We start from the raw sequence: 16,013 nt of genomic DNA, 5'->3' as shown, positions 1-16,013 counted from the left end.
CCACCTCCAGCTTCTGGTCCCACTGTTTCTGATGGGGATCTTAGGGGAGCCATACAGATGTTGGCTCAGATAGTGGCCTCCCAGGCCCAGAGATCAAATGTTGCACCTGCTTCTTCTAGTTAGCCAGAGGATTCCGCTAGTTCTAGGGATAACAAGTTTCTCCAGTTGGATCCTCTAGTGTTCACAGGTACTAATCCTGAGGAGGACCCCTAGGACTTCATTGATGAGATGCACAAGACTTTCTGAGTTATGCGTGCTACCGAGACGGAGGGAGTGGAGTTGGCCTCCTACCGCCTGAAAGGGGTGGCCTATTCTTGGTTTGAGATGTGGGAGGACTCCCGTGAGGAGGGGAGCCCTCCGGCAAGGTGGAGTGAGTTCACTAATGCTTTTATGGAATTCTTGCCTGCCGAGACTAAGGTGGCCCATGCCGCTGAGTTTCAGAGCCTGAAGCAGGGTAGCATGAATATGTGGGAGTACCATATGGAATTTGCACGCCTGTCCAAGTATGCTATTCATATGTTGCCTACTGTGGAAGCTAGAGTGCGCCAGTTTATGCAGGGCCTTAGCCCCTTGGTTATTAATGAGGCAGCTACGACTGCCTTGAATTTTGATATGTACTATGGGAAGATGGTGGCGTTTGCTCAAGCTATAGAGGATCGTAAACTAAAAAATAAAAGGGAGCGCGAGGGTAGCAGCAAGGCTCGGACCGCGGGCAACTTGGGTAGTTATTCTGGTGGTGGTAGGTTGGCATTTAAGGGAGGGTCATCAGGTCCATCTCAATCATTCGCTCAATATTCGATGAGTGCACCACCATCCGGGCCGGCCTAGTCAGGGCAACAGGGGACCCCACCAGCAGGGTCGGCCTGAAGGGAGATTTTAGCAGCAGCGGAGGCCCCCATGCCATAAGTGTGGGATGATGCACTTTGGGGTTTGCTTTATGGACCTACCTATATGAGGGGTCACATTCAGAGGGATTGCCGCTCATCCCACCGGATCATGGGCAGAGGTGCGGCACAACCAGCTAGCTCTGCAGCTACTACATCTACATCACCTCCTTCAGCTCAAGGCACAACACCCACAGGGAGTGGTGTAGCTAGGGGTAGTGCACAGAGTTCGGGAGGACCTAATAGATTTTATGCTATGCGGAGGCATCAGGATTCAGAGGCTTCTCCAGATGTTGTCACAGGAATATTGACTGTCCAATCCCATGATGTATATGGTCGTATTGATCCCGGTTTCACTTTGTCATATGTCACTCCTTATGTTGCTATGGAATTTGGGATAGAATTGGAACAACTTCATGAGCCGTTCTTCGTATCTACTATGGTTGGTGAGTCTATTATGGCCGCACAGGTTTATAGGGATTGTGTTGTCATGGTGCATGGTTGGGACACCCTGGCCGATCTTCTAGAATTGGGGATGGTTGATTTTGATGTAATAATGGGGACGCACTGGCTTTATTCATATTTTGCTAAGCTTGATTGTCGAACCAGGACTGTTAGGCTTGAATTTCCAAATGTGTCAGTGATTGAATGGAAAAAGGGGGGAGGGATGTGGTGCCTAAGGGTAGGTTTATTTCCTACCTTAAGGCCACGAAGATAATTAGCAAGTGGTGTATCTACCATTTAGTCCTGGTTACGGACACCGATGTTGCGGCACCTACACATGAGTCCGTGCCTGTTGTGAATGAATTTCCGGAGGTCTTTTCGGCTGAGCTTCCTGGGATCCTACTAGACAGGGAGATTGACTTTGGGATTGATGTGATTCCAGGCATACAACCTATATCTATTCCACCCTACAGAATGGCACCGACAGAATTGAAGGAACTAAAGGAACAATTGAAGGACTTGCTCGAGAAGAGTTTCATCCGGCCGAGTGTGTCGCCTTGGGGCACACCGGTTCTCTTTGTAAGGAAGAAAGATGGGTCACTAAAAATGTGTATTGACTATCGGCAGCTCAACAAGGTCACGATCAAGAATAAGTACCCATTGCCAAGGATAGATGAATTGTTTGATCAATTACAGGGTGCTAAGTATTTCTCCAAGATCGATTTAAGATCCGGGTACCACCAATTGAAGATCAGGGAGCAGGATATTCCGAGAACGGCTTTCAGGACCCGGTATGGGCACTTTGAATTTCTGGTAATGTCTTGTGGGCTAACAAATGCCCCGACAAATTTCATGGATCTTATGAACCAAGTCTTCAAGCCTTTCCTTGACTCATTCGTGATAGTGTTTATTGATGATATTCTGGTATATTCACGAAGTCGGGAGGACCATGCCGATCACCTCAGGGCAGTTCTACGGACTCTACATCTACACAAGTTGTCTGAAAAGTTTTTGAAATGTGAATTTTGGCTTGAATATGTTACATTCTTGGGGGCATGTCATCTCCAGAGAAGGAATTAAGGTTGATCCTCAGAAGATTTCAGCAGTGAAGAACTGGCTTAGACCTACTACCCCGATTGAGATTCACAATTTCTTGGGCTTAGCTGGATATTACAGGAAGTTTGTGGAGGGGTTCTCTACTCTTGCCTCTCCGTTGACTAAATTGACATAGAAGGCGGTTAAGTTCCAATGGTCAGATGCTTGTGAAAGAATCTTACAGGAGTTAAAATCAAGATTGACTACGTCACCGGTGTTGACCTTACCAGAGGGTACATATGGATTTGTGGTATATTGTGATGCTTCAAGAATCGGACTTGGGTGTGTATTAATGCAACATGGCAATGTTATACCTTATGCTTCTAGGAAACTCAAGAATCATGAAAAGAACTATCTAACACATAACTTAGAGCTTGCAGCGGTGGTCTTTGCGTTGAAGATTTGGCATCATTATTTGTATGGGTCCATGTGGACGTATTCACAGACCATAAGAGCCTTCAATATATTTTCAAATAGAAGGAATTGAATCTAAGGTAGAGAAGATGGTTGGAGTTACTCAAGAATTACGACATCGATATTCTATATCATCCGGGGAAGGCTAATGTTGTAGCGATGCTCTTAGCCAAATATCTATGGGTAGTTTGGCAGACTTGGAGGCATATCAAAGGCTGTTGGACAAGGAGGTTCATCGGTTGGCTAGTTTGGGAGTTCGTCTTGCGGATTCCAGTGAAGGAGGAGTGATTGTGCAAAATAGAGCTGAATCATCGCTTGTGGTGGAAGTCAAGGAGAAGCAATACAATGATCCATTGTTGGTGCAATTGAAGGAGGGGATTCATAAATATAAGACCATGGCCTTTTCTCTTGGCATGTGTGATGGTACACTAAGGTACCAAGGGCTTCTATGTGTTCCAAATGTAGATAGTCTCCGGGAAAGAATCATGACAGAGGCTCACACTTTGAGGTATTCCGTGCACCTGGGCTCTACAAAAAATATATCATGATCTTAGAGAGGTCTATTGGTGGAATGATATGAAGAGGAATGTAGCGGACTTTGTGGTGAGATGCCCAAATTGTCAGCAAGTGAAGGTCGAACACCAAAGGCCTGGCGGGTTGGCACAGAACATAGAAATTCTAATGTGAAAGTGGGAAATGATTAATATGGACTTTGTGGTAGGACTACCTTGCACTCCTTGTAAGTTCGACTCGATTTGGGTAATTGTGGACCGAGTCACGAAATTAACACACTTCTTGCCGGTTAAGGCTACCGACACAGCGGAACCGTATGCTCAGTTGTATATCAAAGAAATAGTCAGGTTGCATGGCACTCCAGTTTCTATCATTTCTGATCAGAGGGCATAGTTCACGGCTAATTTTTAGAAGACGTTTCAGCAAGGTTTGGGTACTCAGGTGAATCTTAGTACATCCTTTCACTTGCAGACTGACGGGCAGGCAGAGCGGACTATTCATATGCTTGAGGATAAGTTGCGATCTTGTGTTCTTGACTTCAGGGGTAGCTGGGATGATCATTTTCCGCTCATAGAGTTTGCCTACAATAACAGTTATCATGCTAGCATTCAGATGGAACCGTTCAAGGCTTTATATGGTAGGAGATGTAGATCTCCCATTGGGTGGTTCGAGATTGGGGAAGCAGAACTGATAGGGTCGGACCTTGTGCATCAGGCTATGGAGAAGGTTAAGATCATTACAGAACGGTTGAAAACTGCTCAGAATCGTCAAAAGTCTTATTCAGATGTGCGCCGTAGAGATTTGGAGTTCAAAGAAGATGATTGGGCATTCTTGAAGGTTTCCCCTATGAATGGTGTAATATGGTTTGGTAATTAAAGGAAAATTGAGTCAGAGGTATGTCGGACCGTACAGAATCACTCAGAGGATTGTTCAGGTGGCTTACAAGCTAGAACTACCTCCAGAGATATCTTTAGTGCACCCGGTGTTTCATGTATCGATTGAGACTAAAGAGGTTAATGAGGAATTGACTTATGAAGATATTCTAGTTGCCATTCTTGATAGGCAAGTCCGCAAGCTGAGAAACAAAGAGATTGCCTCCATGAGAGTGTTATGACGAAACCAACAAGTCGAAGAGGCCACCTGAGAATCCGAGGAAGAGATGAAGAAAAAGTATACTAATTTATTTGAATAGCTATGTGATTGTGTCCATGATGTTGAAATCTAACTTTCTACAAATTTTGTTTCCCCCTGTAAGGATTCTCCTTATTGGTAGTGTAATGTTTATGGCATTGTGGCTGGTGTTGTTTCCATTGTTTTACATCGTTGAGTTGTGGTTATGTTGTTAGGACTGGCTTTGGGATTCTCTGGCGAAAGTTTTGGAAATTTAGGGAGTTAGTCAAAATTTGGGACTGCTGGTGTGCGAAGTAACAATTGGGTCACATTAGATGCTAATGGAGAATTTTGACCCTCATTCGAGGATGAATGATCTTAAGCGGGGGAGGATGTGAGGCGCCTCAAATTTCCTATTAGTCTGAGGCCATAAGCACACTCACAAGTCACTTAAGTGTCGTCTTGCCTTCCACGAGGGGTTAAGGACTGTAAAAACTTAGATGATCATGATATGAAGTGTAGGAGTTGTATTGGATATTGTTGATGGCCTAAGGAGATCCCTAGAACTAAGCCATGTTGAGAACTATGCAATGGGCTAAAGTTTCAGATAAATTCGCATATGATCCAACTTCAAACGCATGATTCTGCCAAACTATAAAGACTTAGGTGGTGATATACCTATAAAATTAAATCCCTGTGAGTCTAGTTTCCAACACATCAAACCGTTTGTCATTTGGATATTTCTACAGAAAGTTATGGCCATTTTACTGGACATGTGCCATATGCACACCCAGATGCTCGGCCACGCATATTAGAGGGTATTCTGCCTTGTGTGCGCGGCCAGATGCGCGGTCACTTTTCCAGGTGCGCGACTGCGTATGTAGGAGCCCTATAAATAGCCCCAAGGCCGGGTAGAGAGAGTGGCTAAGTCATTTCTTTGAGCTAGGGCTTACTCTATCAAGGGGAATCTGTCCTATATTTCCCTCCCATGAACCAAGGTAGTGTTTTTGGAGTATTTTAAGTTGATTACTACTCCTAAACACTTATATTAACAAGGATTAATCTTGAAGATTCATAAATTTTTATTCAAATCCCCAAATTGGTCAAGAACACTACAAGTTGGGATTCTCAAGAGTTTCACTATAAGAGGTATGTCTACCATCTCTAACTAATCTATGGTGATTAATTATGTATGAAATATGTGTTATGACTTATGGTATGGTGATTGGAAGCCATAAGTGCCTAACCTAGGTTGTGTTGGTATTGTAGAGATTGTAAAATGAATTAATTCATAACATTTATGGGTTGGGAGTGAAGTGTTGGGCATGCATGTGCTAATGGAAGCTGTGAGGTGAATCATTGGTGTGGAAGGTGGTTGTTAGGTGAAGAAATTCCATTGAAGGATGTTGTACGAATATATGTACATTAGATGTTTGATAAAAAGTCTAAATGACTTAAAGTATAGAAATCTTACTAATATTGGCGCAATTGTGTTGCATTGTTGTAGATTGAAGTTGTTTAGTGCGGTGGACCATCGTAGTATTATTAAGGGGTGAATTTCAGGTAAGAAGGCTAAACTCTTTTTCTGGTATTGGAATTCTTATGTTATTACAAAACTTCATCGTGTAAAGTTCGGACATGGAATGCTATTGATGTGGAGTATTCTAACTAGTAGAATTGATGCTTGAATGGCATAACGTGTTAGAACCCTCGTGTGTTAATGATTCTCTATTTTTGACTTAATCATGTTATACCCCTTTGGGAAGAAGATCTTGTATGAAATCAATGTGATTAAACACTTATTTCTCATATGATGAAACTTTATGAATTTACAGTTGCTAAGGCCAAAGGTGCCAAACAGTTGATTAAAAGGGAACTCTTTTGTACATATTATTATCATTTTGGGAACGCGAGCTGTGGCATCGTGGTTACACCTCTACCCGCATACATTGGGGTGAGGTGGAGGGGCCCCTTTGTGTAGAGGTGTGGTATTGTGATTACATCTCCACCCGCATACATTGGGGTGAGGCGACAGGGCCGCTTTGTGTATAGTTGTGGTATTGTGAATATACCTCCACCCGCATACATTGGGGTGAGGCGGCATGGCCACTTTGTGTAGAGTTTTGGTATTGTGATTGCACCTCCACCCGCATACATTAGGGTAAGGCGGCAAGGACACTCTGTGTAAAGGTAGTTGTAGAGGATTTCCGACTTGAAATTTATAAGTGTTATTGGAAGTTCTTAATAAATCTGTTTTGACTTTTATGGCTACATAAGCCCTATGACTGTTACCATGATTCATCATATTCATGTTGTATTTCCAAGTCCTTGAATAGGTGTCTTGGTTTTCATACTAAGTACTATTCGATATGTACTAACGTCCCTTTTGCCGGAGGTGCTGCATCTTTAATGGATGCAGGTGGTTTCACAGTGGGAGGCATTGACCAGTGATATCGGTACACTTTTTCCCAGCTGGCTTGGTGAGCCCCACTTCATTCCGGGGTTGTGCATCTTTTGTTTTGTGTGTATTATGTTTTGAGGTATAGTTGGAGCCTTGTTGCCAGCACACCATCATTGTACTCTTTTATATCTATTAGAGGCTCCGTGGACATAGTGTGGGTTGTGTATTATTATGGAAAAGTTAAACTAAATATGTCGTAATTGTATCTCATGCTTCCACTGTAAAACTATGGTTGTGAAATATATTGTTTTGGAGACTTATAATGAAGTAACTAATGGTGATGGAACTCGTGTTGTTCATGAACCCTTGTGGTATTAATTAATGAAGTTTATATTCTCTTTATTTATGGGTGAGTTGGGTAGAAGGAAATCCAGCAGGCTTGTTTGGCTGGGTTACCTCGGTTGAGCGCCGGTCGCGCTCCCCAAAGTCGGGGCGTGACAATAGAGATGCTTGCAATTAGAAAAACTACAACTATCCAGAGGGCTAATACATTAGTAGGTAAGGGCACTAGTAGAGAGAGAATTCTTTACGACGTGGCCCTGTTTGAGGCCCTATCAGATCGTGCATACCAGATGTGTGAATTTCCAGCTTAAGACCATAAGATGGAAATATCAAACACACCCGATGAATAGCAGGCCATTGGAGTATTAGAAGGTAAAAGTATAAGTTTCAACAGGTAACAAAAGCAAGGTGAAGGAGGGTATGCGGTACCTAGTTAGTGAAGATTATTAGTATTTACAATTCAAATAGAGAAATATAAGCATTCTGAGTTACCTTCAACATCAACATGGGTATGTACAATTGGCTACACCCATCTCAGTTATGCCCTATGGGAGCTAACATATATAGTTTAAGAGAATGATGGATATCAGGATCCAAATGGGTTAGAGTAACCCAAAATGGTAGTTTGATTGTTAGCGTTAGCTGACATTTCTGAAGGATATTTCAAACGTGGTAATAGTTCTCCTTATAGGACACCCAAGTGGTGCACTCTAGAATAGTACAGTAAGATCTAAATACTAGAATGTTCAGAAAATTCAGAAGATAGGCACTGAAATTCTAGAAGGGATAAATATTTACCTTAGTATGACTCCCGTCCCTAGTAAAGAGAGAATGTTAGGCGACTCGAAGAGCTAGTGGATGGAGCTAGGGGAGCTAAAAGCGAAAGAATATTTTGTTGAAGTTTTCAGAATAAAGTGATAGATAGAAATATTAGTAGGAGAATAAGAAGAGAGTAAGTGAAGCATTATAAGTAAGATGTGATAAATGAGTGATAACGGTAAATCAAAATATGACAGGATGACAAAATCTATAGTCAAGTGAAGGAAAATACAAGAGGTGATAGGCCTTGAGACAATAAAAGAGTATATGCCACAAATCATATCCTTATTTCGAGAAATGAGTTGGTGACTCCAACATGATTACGAGAAGGCTAAGTTAGACCCCCCGGAGTAATAGAAATTAGTATGGGCTAGTAAACAAGATAAAATAAAAATGAACTAGGGACCGAAAAATTTGATAATAGTTGACATCGTGAGAATTTCAGAGATCGCGTTCCAGTAATAATAGATTGGACAATAGAAGAATAACCTTTAAAGGTCATTCAGGAAGACGCTCCCACAAAGCAAGCACTGTGCGCAGAGTTAAGCTTAAGGGACTAAGTGTGCCGGTTACACTAGGTGTCACTTTCATGCATAAGAAATTCAGTTATCCCTGGTACAGAAGGGTTACTGCAAGCCGAGTAAGGGTAATTGAAAATATGGAAAGATGCCGAAGATGAAGAGGTAAAATATTTATAGGTAAATATTCATAGCATTAAATGTTAGTACTCCCCTAAAGGGGGAAGATGGTGTGATATGGTATTAAGTGTGAGTTAAGTGGTTCAGGTAACTATGAAATAGTAAAGGAAGAATGCGATAAAAAGGCGAAAGAAATGAGATTGCATTTATTCAGATCCTACCGATATGTTACAACTTCAGAACATTATGCAAGCATGACATCGGGGAGAGGCAGTAAGGGTTCCCGGCCAAGATGTTATTGATAAATAAGTGTGAATGGACACATGATACATAAGGAGCCCGTGTGAGGGGTACGTTAAGACAAAGGACATAACCCAAGAGAGATTACGCGGAATATTGATATGAGAATGGACCAACAAGTAGTTAGTAGTTGATTCAGGAAGATCCTAGTTATGGCTAGACAAGAGATACAGATAAATCAACAGACCGTGCAAGGTAAACGTAGTGAGCCCCAACATAGGGAATTCAGTCTCGCAGATATGACATTATAATCCTTAAGAAATATTCAGATAGGAGTTGGGGTAGTTATAGGAACTGTATAAGTGTTACGGAAATAATAGAGAGTGCCACTTAATCAAAATTTGAGTTCAAAAGTAAACCTACGAGCACAAGGACACAAAGGTAAATAACTAAGGATAATTATAGGCGAGTAAGAACATCGAAATTTTTATCGGGTATATGATGTAATAAGCTCGCAGCTTTACAAGAGTCTGAAGGTCTCCCTAAGTACTACAATGAAAGACTAGCTGAGGAAATAAGGAAGAAGGCTTCAACCTAAGCATAGTAACTTGAAGAAGAAATGGTCTTGTAACAATAGTGTCACTACAACATTGTATGCACTTTATAAGAAAGTGGCACTTATTCTAGCTAATGAACGGGAAGCAAAAATGAAACGTGATATTTGATATCATATGAGTTACAGGAAATTTCAGTATTCGTGGGCACTAAGATAAGCCAAGTATTCATGCAACAAGTGGCAGAACGAGCAGGAAAATAAATTGCTTATGTTTAAAGACAACTGAGAAGGCACAAAAAGGAATTATTCGATGACGCGACACCACATGGAATTATCTTCTAGCACATAAACAGGATAGATTTTGAGGACGGACGTCGAACTTTCTAATAGTAATCAGCGATATGTCCCAAATATCATTCTTCTTACATCTCGTTGACATGGGGTGTGTAGGTAATCTGAACCCCCATGGTCAAAATAAAACACCTAGTGTCAACATAGTTTGACGCCGGGGCAACTTTCAAAATCAAAAACCAACCAACCTGATTCTCGTTACATCCGAGATATGTAAAAAAAACTCAGCATAGAGCCCGGCCGCATACACATCAAAATCCATTCAATCAATCCATCCATCACCCATGTCCCAGTGTTACCACAGTCCAACACTGTGGCAATGTTGGAAGCAATGTCAAGATCACACGATCTTTTTCGTCCTCGAACATTTGTCTTCCACTCCATGAGGCTACGATTCATAAGTAACACTCAGTTACATTCCAGAACTATACGCGACCTGATTCTCGTGCAACCTGAGATAGGTAGGCAACTCAGAAACCAAAGTTCGATCACAATCTTCAAAATATCCTCATTCCCCACTCTGTCATATCGGGTCAAAAGTGAGTACGGTGTCAATTGTTTTGCCCGAAGACTCTTACACGATCTCCGGTCAAAGAGGGGCAGCTGTTGACAGTCAATTTTGACCCTCCGTATTTAAAAGTAACTTCTATAGGCTTCCTAGTCAAAAAATGATAAAAATATAATTTTTGCACATTCTTTAGTTTTAATTCAATTTATTGATAATTATTCCTATTTTTACAAAATATGGGAATTTCTTTCATTTTATTGCAATTAGTTAAATACTACCGTTTTGTGCATTTTTATAAATTTCAAATAATTTATTGATAATTATCCCATTATTCAAATTTTAGGATATTCTATCAATTTATTGTCCTTTCAAAAAATAAAATATTAATTAATACGACACAGTTGTAGTAGTTATATTTTCAAATAAATATTACAAGATTTTCTAATTAAATAATTATTTTTTTAATTCGTAGTACAGTCTATTCAATTACATGAAAGTCTGTAAAATTTATTTCAAAATACGAATCAAGTCTAGTTAAATTAATGTCCAATCAACATCTAACGTGACAAGACATTTTATGTGACAAAATATTAATGTTACGTGACAATGACAAGTGATATAACTTGATGTGACATTATATCTTTTACTTTTTGATCACATATTTTTTAATTTGCATTTATCTTTTACTTTTTGGGCAAATGAAGACCACACATTTTATACATGTTATAAAATATAAAAAAAAACACACTGGGGGGCAAGGATCAGAATTTTTAAGAGGTTTCTAATAAATCCTAAGATAGCTCTCACTCTCTCATTCTTGAGAGAACCGGCCGTCACTCTCCACTTTGCTCTCTCTCATTTAAGAGAGCAGATCTCTCTCTATCTTTGCCAACAATGGTCGGCCGGATTCGGCCACCCACGACAGCCGCAACTTCACATGTTCTCCCAACGCGTCTTTCCTCTCCATGGTTGCCGGTCGCCGCCGCCCGATTTTATCACCGGCTTGCTGGCGCATCTGCTCCGACCATCGTAGTCCTCTCACTCATTTTGTGACGCTGCTCCGGCTTTGCTCAAAACCCGCCGGAAATGATTATACTTTGTTGAACTTGTAGATCTGAGACGTGGCCGGAGAAAAACAAACTCCGAGGACCCCATTTTTTCTTTTTCTGGTCACCATTGCTTTATCTTTGGCCAGATCTTGTCGATACCTGGCGTGACTGGCTGGAAAAATCAAGCACGTCGACCTCTCTGATTTTATCTTGCCCGTCGGTTCTCCGGCGTTCGAGCCGTTGAGCGGCGTGGTGGATCCATGAGTGGAGAAACTCGACTGTTTCGCCGGGAATTTCTGCCGGAATGCGACGCCTCGTGTACTTTATTTTGATACCTTGACTGTCTTTAACATGTTTTAATCACGGGTTCTTGTGGCTTCTGATGGACAGTTGGACGTTTGGTTATCAGGGATGGTTTCCTTCTCAAAAGCTACACATTTGTTTGGTGAATTACTGTTAATATTTCTTGATATTCTGATGTTATTTGTTGATTTTTCCATGTTCGTTTGACTGCTCCATTGACTAATTGTTGAGGCCCTTGATTTGCCCTCCTTGTAGCCGTTCTGACAGGGTTCGTGCTGGTTTAATATTCCTATTTCATTGTGATTCCGGCGTTAGTTACTAATATTTTTGAGGTTGTGTGATGGTTTTTGACTGATAAAGGATAAAATACTACACTGTCCCTCAGTTCCAGAACCAAATATATTTATGTGGCGATGACCAAAGCAAAACAAAAGACAGAATGAGAATATTCGTGCTTTAGGAGGGAACACAGTTGGCCGCCGGAGTTACAACTAAGTCGATGTTTGCATACTAATGTATTTTCAAAAGAAATTTATTTCAAAATTAGTAATATTTAATGTATTTTACTTTATATTATCTTACTAACAATTTTACATTCTCTTTTGTGAGGTACGAAGTCGCTTTGAAAAATGATGCTGAGTTGACTTGGTATCTCTGTCGAAATTCCGCTTTGTACTTCCTGATCTCGGATGTACTTAAAACATAAAGTATAGTAAAGAAATGTCGTATTTGTTTGCTTGCTTTGATGCTTATCTATTTACCAAACACTTAGGGTGAATTGTATCTAGTTAATAATCGGACTAACTTGCAATATTTTGTGTTGAGTAATTCTTGTAGTTTGTATGAGATGTTGAATATATTTTGTAATATGGTTAATTAATTTAGAATCAATGAATACCTAACTAATTAAATTAATCATATACATAAAAAATAGAAACATATCATTTTCTTCCTTGTATGTAAATTCTTCTTTAATTGACGTGCTCCAGATTATTTAATTTGTATAGAAGTTGTAATTAAATTATTATACTAGTGGTGAGCACCCTTCACTTCAATCAAGAGGTTTGAGTTTGAGTCACTCCAAGAGCAAGGTAGATAGTTTTTGGAAGGAGGAAATCGAAGGTTTATCGGAAACAACCTCTCTACCACAAGATATGGGTAAGGTCTGCGTACATATTATCCTACTCAGATCTTACTCGTGTGATTATACTGAGTTGTTATTGTTGTTTGTTTGTATAGAAGTTGTAATTAAATTATTATACTATTCTTTGAGAGACTTAGGCTTGCCTCACATAATTTGTGTTTCAAAATCATGACTCTAGAGATGTGTTTAGTTGCTCATTGAATGATAACCCGTTCTTTAGCACAAATATTTTTTTTTATATTGATGGGATAATTTTCTATGCCATAAACATTTTGACACATTTTCTTATATCGCATTCATTCTCTATTCATCAAATTAATTCTTATACTTTATTCATTATATGCAAAGGTTGTTCAAAGATTATTCTTTTTTACCTTTTGCCAATCACGTAGAGTAAATTTCTATTTTCACATTTAGCTTTTTCACTTAAATAGCTAATCTTTGTATATGAATCAATTATTTCAAAGTGTATTCGTTAATTAATATTCTTTTTTTTACTTACTATTACATATTATCTTAAATTTTTATTTCTCTAACAACTTATATTTTGTTCATTCATTGTAAAATCCTTTCATATTATGGTCTTTAGATTAAAAGTTCAAGACATAGTGTTCTTTGATGTTCTTTATTACGTTCGTACTTTAATCAAATGCATACATTATCCACTTTTTACATACTTAACCTATTCTTTAACCTACCAAATTATATTCTTTGTCTTGTACCCTAATTTGTTAATGTAAATTATTTCATACACTTTATTCAATTACCTTTTACTACATGTGCATATAAATATTTTATTATTTGCTTGCCAAAAATTAATTGTCCTCTATTTAATTTACTTGCTTAATTTTCTTGTAAATGTTAAACCAACTATTTCTCATCTTATTCATTACACAAAACTACTCAAAGGTGATTCTTTCTCACTTATGGCCGGTTATTTGATGGTAAGTTATAATTATGTGTTTAGTCGCTTATTGCACTTTATTCATGTTCGAGTTTTAATTGATAGTGTTTTTTGTACTTATTATGTGTTTTATACCTTGTAGGAGTGATTTCGAGTGATGTAGATGTTATGGAATGAATTCGAGCTATTTAGAGTTTTGAAGTTTGAGTAAAAGTCCAAGGGATTAAGACGGGATCGTGTTCGGGGGTCGAGGACCATGTCTGGACGTCAAAACACAAGAAAAATTTGTACTCTGAGAAATCCTCACTGTCGAGGCGTGTGGGGCACCGCGACTGTACAAATCTCTGTTGCCTGTCAGAATTAGCTCTTTGGATTTTTCCACTAATGCCTTGCATGGTGCGTCGCCCAATGCATCGCGTCTGTGCAATTTTTACAAAGTGAAAATCCAATTTCGGCTAGGAGAAGGTGGTTTCGTCTGGGCCCCCTACTTGGTATAAATATATGGAACAACGTTATTTTAGGGACTTTTGACACATATTCAACCTAAGGAGCCTAAGAAGGAGTCGGAAGAACACGAGCACAAGGATTTCATCATTCTTTCCTCACTCAAGATACGAGTTTGGATTGAATTTATGTTTTTCTCTACTTCAACTTTATTTGTGATGAGTTATTCCATATTTATGGAGTAGTTCTTTTTAGAATTTGATGGATTTGGTGTATTGATGATTGTTTGTGGATTATAACTCTAGTTTTTATGTATTGAAGCGGTTTTGGACAATTTAATTGCTGCATCTATATTAACTTGTTCATGTAATCGATAGAGGCATAACTTGTGATATCCTTGCATTATATTGTTGGTTGAGTTTTTTTATTCTTCTTAGTAATCGAAAAAAGCTAGTTGAAGCATTGATTAAACCTAGTTAGGAGGATAATCGAGAGATGTTCTCCTAAAGACAAATTCACTATGCATTCTTGCATATCTTCCTGTGCTTAAATTGGTTCATTTCTTGAGGTTAAGACTTAATCGAGAGAGGAGTTTTTATTGAACGTTTAAACTAATAATTGAGTGAATTCGAGACTCACTTGAATATTAGAAGTGAATTATCTCGAGTTAGATCTCGAATAATTATCTTGCACCTATCCTATCAACCTTTATTTTCTCTCAGTGTTAACTTTTTTGCTTACCTTTGTTTCGATTGTCATTAGTCAATAGCTTTGGCTTGTTAGTTAACTTTAGTTAGAAATCATCTAAATCTCAAGTGTTGATCATCTTAGATTGCAATCAAGTTAAAAACTACGAGAATACTATTTAAATCCAATCCTTATGGATATGATATTATACTATACTATATTTGATTAGCGAGCATAATTTGAGTGTATGTTTCGAGATCGTCAAATTTTGACGTCGTTGCCGGGGATTGGCAATCAATAGCGTTTGAAATAGTTTATAGTGCTAATTCAGAAATTTTTCTTTTCTCTTTTTTCTTTTTTTTCTTTTTACGTTTGGTGTTCTTTGATTGTGCGCATGTGCCAGGTTAAGAGTGGTGCATGACTCGAGCTTCTGTGAAAGAAGTTCTACCATACGAGCCAAAGATAGAAAAATAACTGCGACAGCTGAGGAAGGAAAGAAATCTCATCGAGACATCAGAAAAGGTTAGGCAATCCTCAACCAAAGAAACTATGGCTGGAAACGGTGATAATAATGTAGATTTGGCTGCAAGAGAGGCAGTCCAACAACAAGAAAAAACTGCACGGGATGCTGAGGAAGCAACTATTAGAGATGCACAAAATATCTATGAAGAAGAGAGGGGTCTCAGACTTAATCAACATCAACCCTTGCCTGGGAGACCATTTGGCGATTATGATAGACCGGTCTACTATCAAGGATTATCCAGTGTTAGATCACCTCCAATTGCAGCAAACAATTTCGAGTTGAAGCAAGGGTTGCTTCAAACCCTTTAGAATTATTGTGTCTTCAGAGGGAAGCCAAACGAAAATCCAAACACTCATCTAATGGACTTTGAGAAAATTATGAACACCTTTCAATACAATGGGGTGTCACAAGATGCAATATACTTAAGGGCATTCCCCTTTTCACTTAAAGATGATGCTAAGGAGTGGCTTCAGAGTTTTTCCAGTGAATCGATCAGAACTTGGGAGGAGATGACCAGAAAATTCCTTGATAAATATTTCTCCTTAGCTAAAACGGGCAAGTTTAGAAGAGAAATCCTTCTGCCAGAAAGAGACTGAAACTATTTTTAAAGCATAAGAGGTTTAAGGAGATAGTTAGAAAATGTC

The 16,013-nt window shown here is 39.2% G+C and overlaps 2 protein-coding genes and 1 long non-coding RNA gene across 3 annotated transcripts; all 3 read left to right on the top strand.

The window, feature by feature from the left end:
• Positions 1 to 390: 390 nt before the first annotated feature.
• LOC138898846 (uncharacterized) lies at positions 391 to 828 on the top strand. The gene has a single exon (XM_070184952.1). It carries the CDS (start codon positions 391 to 393, stop codon positions 826 to 828), a length of 438 nt encoding a protein of 145 aa, XP_070041053.1.
• A 123-nt stretch (positions 829 to 951) lies between these two features.
• On the top strand, positions 952 to 1,602 carry LOC138898845 (uncharacterized). The gene has a single exon (XM_070184951.1). The coding sequence runs from the start codon at positions 952 to 954 to the stop codon at positions 1,600 to 1,602; it is 651 nt and encodes a 216-aa protein (XP_070041052.1).
• Positions 1,603 to 11,076: 9,474 nt separating this feature from the next.
• On the top strand, positions 11,077 to 14,493 carry LOC138898330 (uncharacterized). The gene is made up of 2 exons (XR_011410814.1): positions 11,077 to 12,825; positions 13,858 to 14,493. It is a non-coding gene; the product is annotated as an uncharacterized lncRNA (long non-coding RNA).
• The last annotated feature ends 1,520 nt before the right edge of the window (positions 14,494 to 16,013 follow it).

Source organism: Nicotiana tomentosiformis, chromosome 9 (assembly GCF_000390325.3).
Source record: "Nicotiana tomentosiformis chromosome 9, ASM39032v3, whole genome shotgun sequence".
NCBI classification, from domain to species: domain Eukaryota; kingdom Viridiplantae; phylum Streptophyta; class Magnoliopsida; order Solanales; family Solanaceae; genus Nicotiana; species Nicotiana tomentosiformis.
Note: the sequence above shows the minus strand (reverse complement) of the source record. Positions and strands in the feature narration are given on the sequence as shown.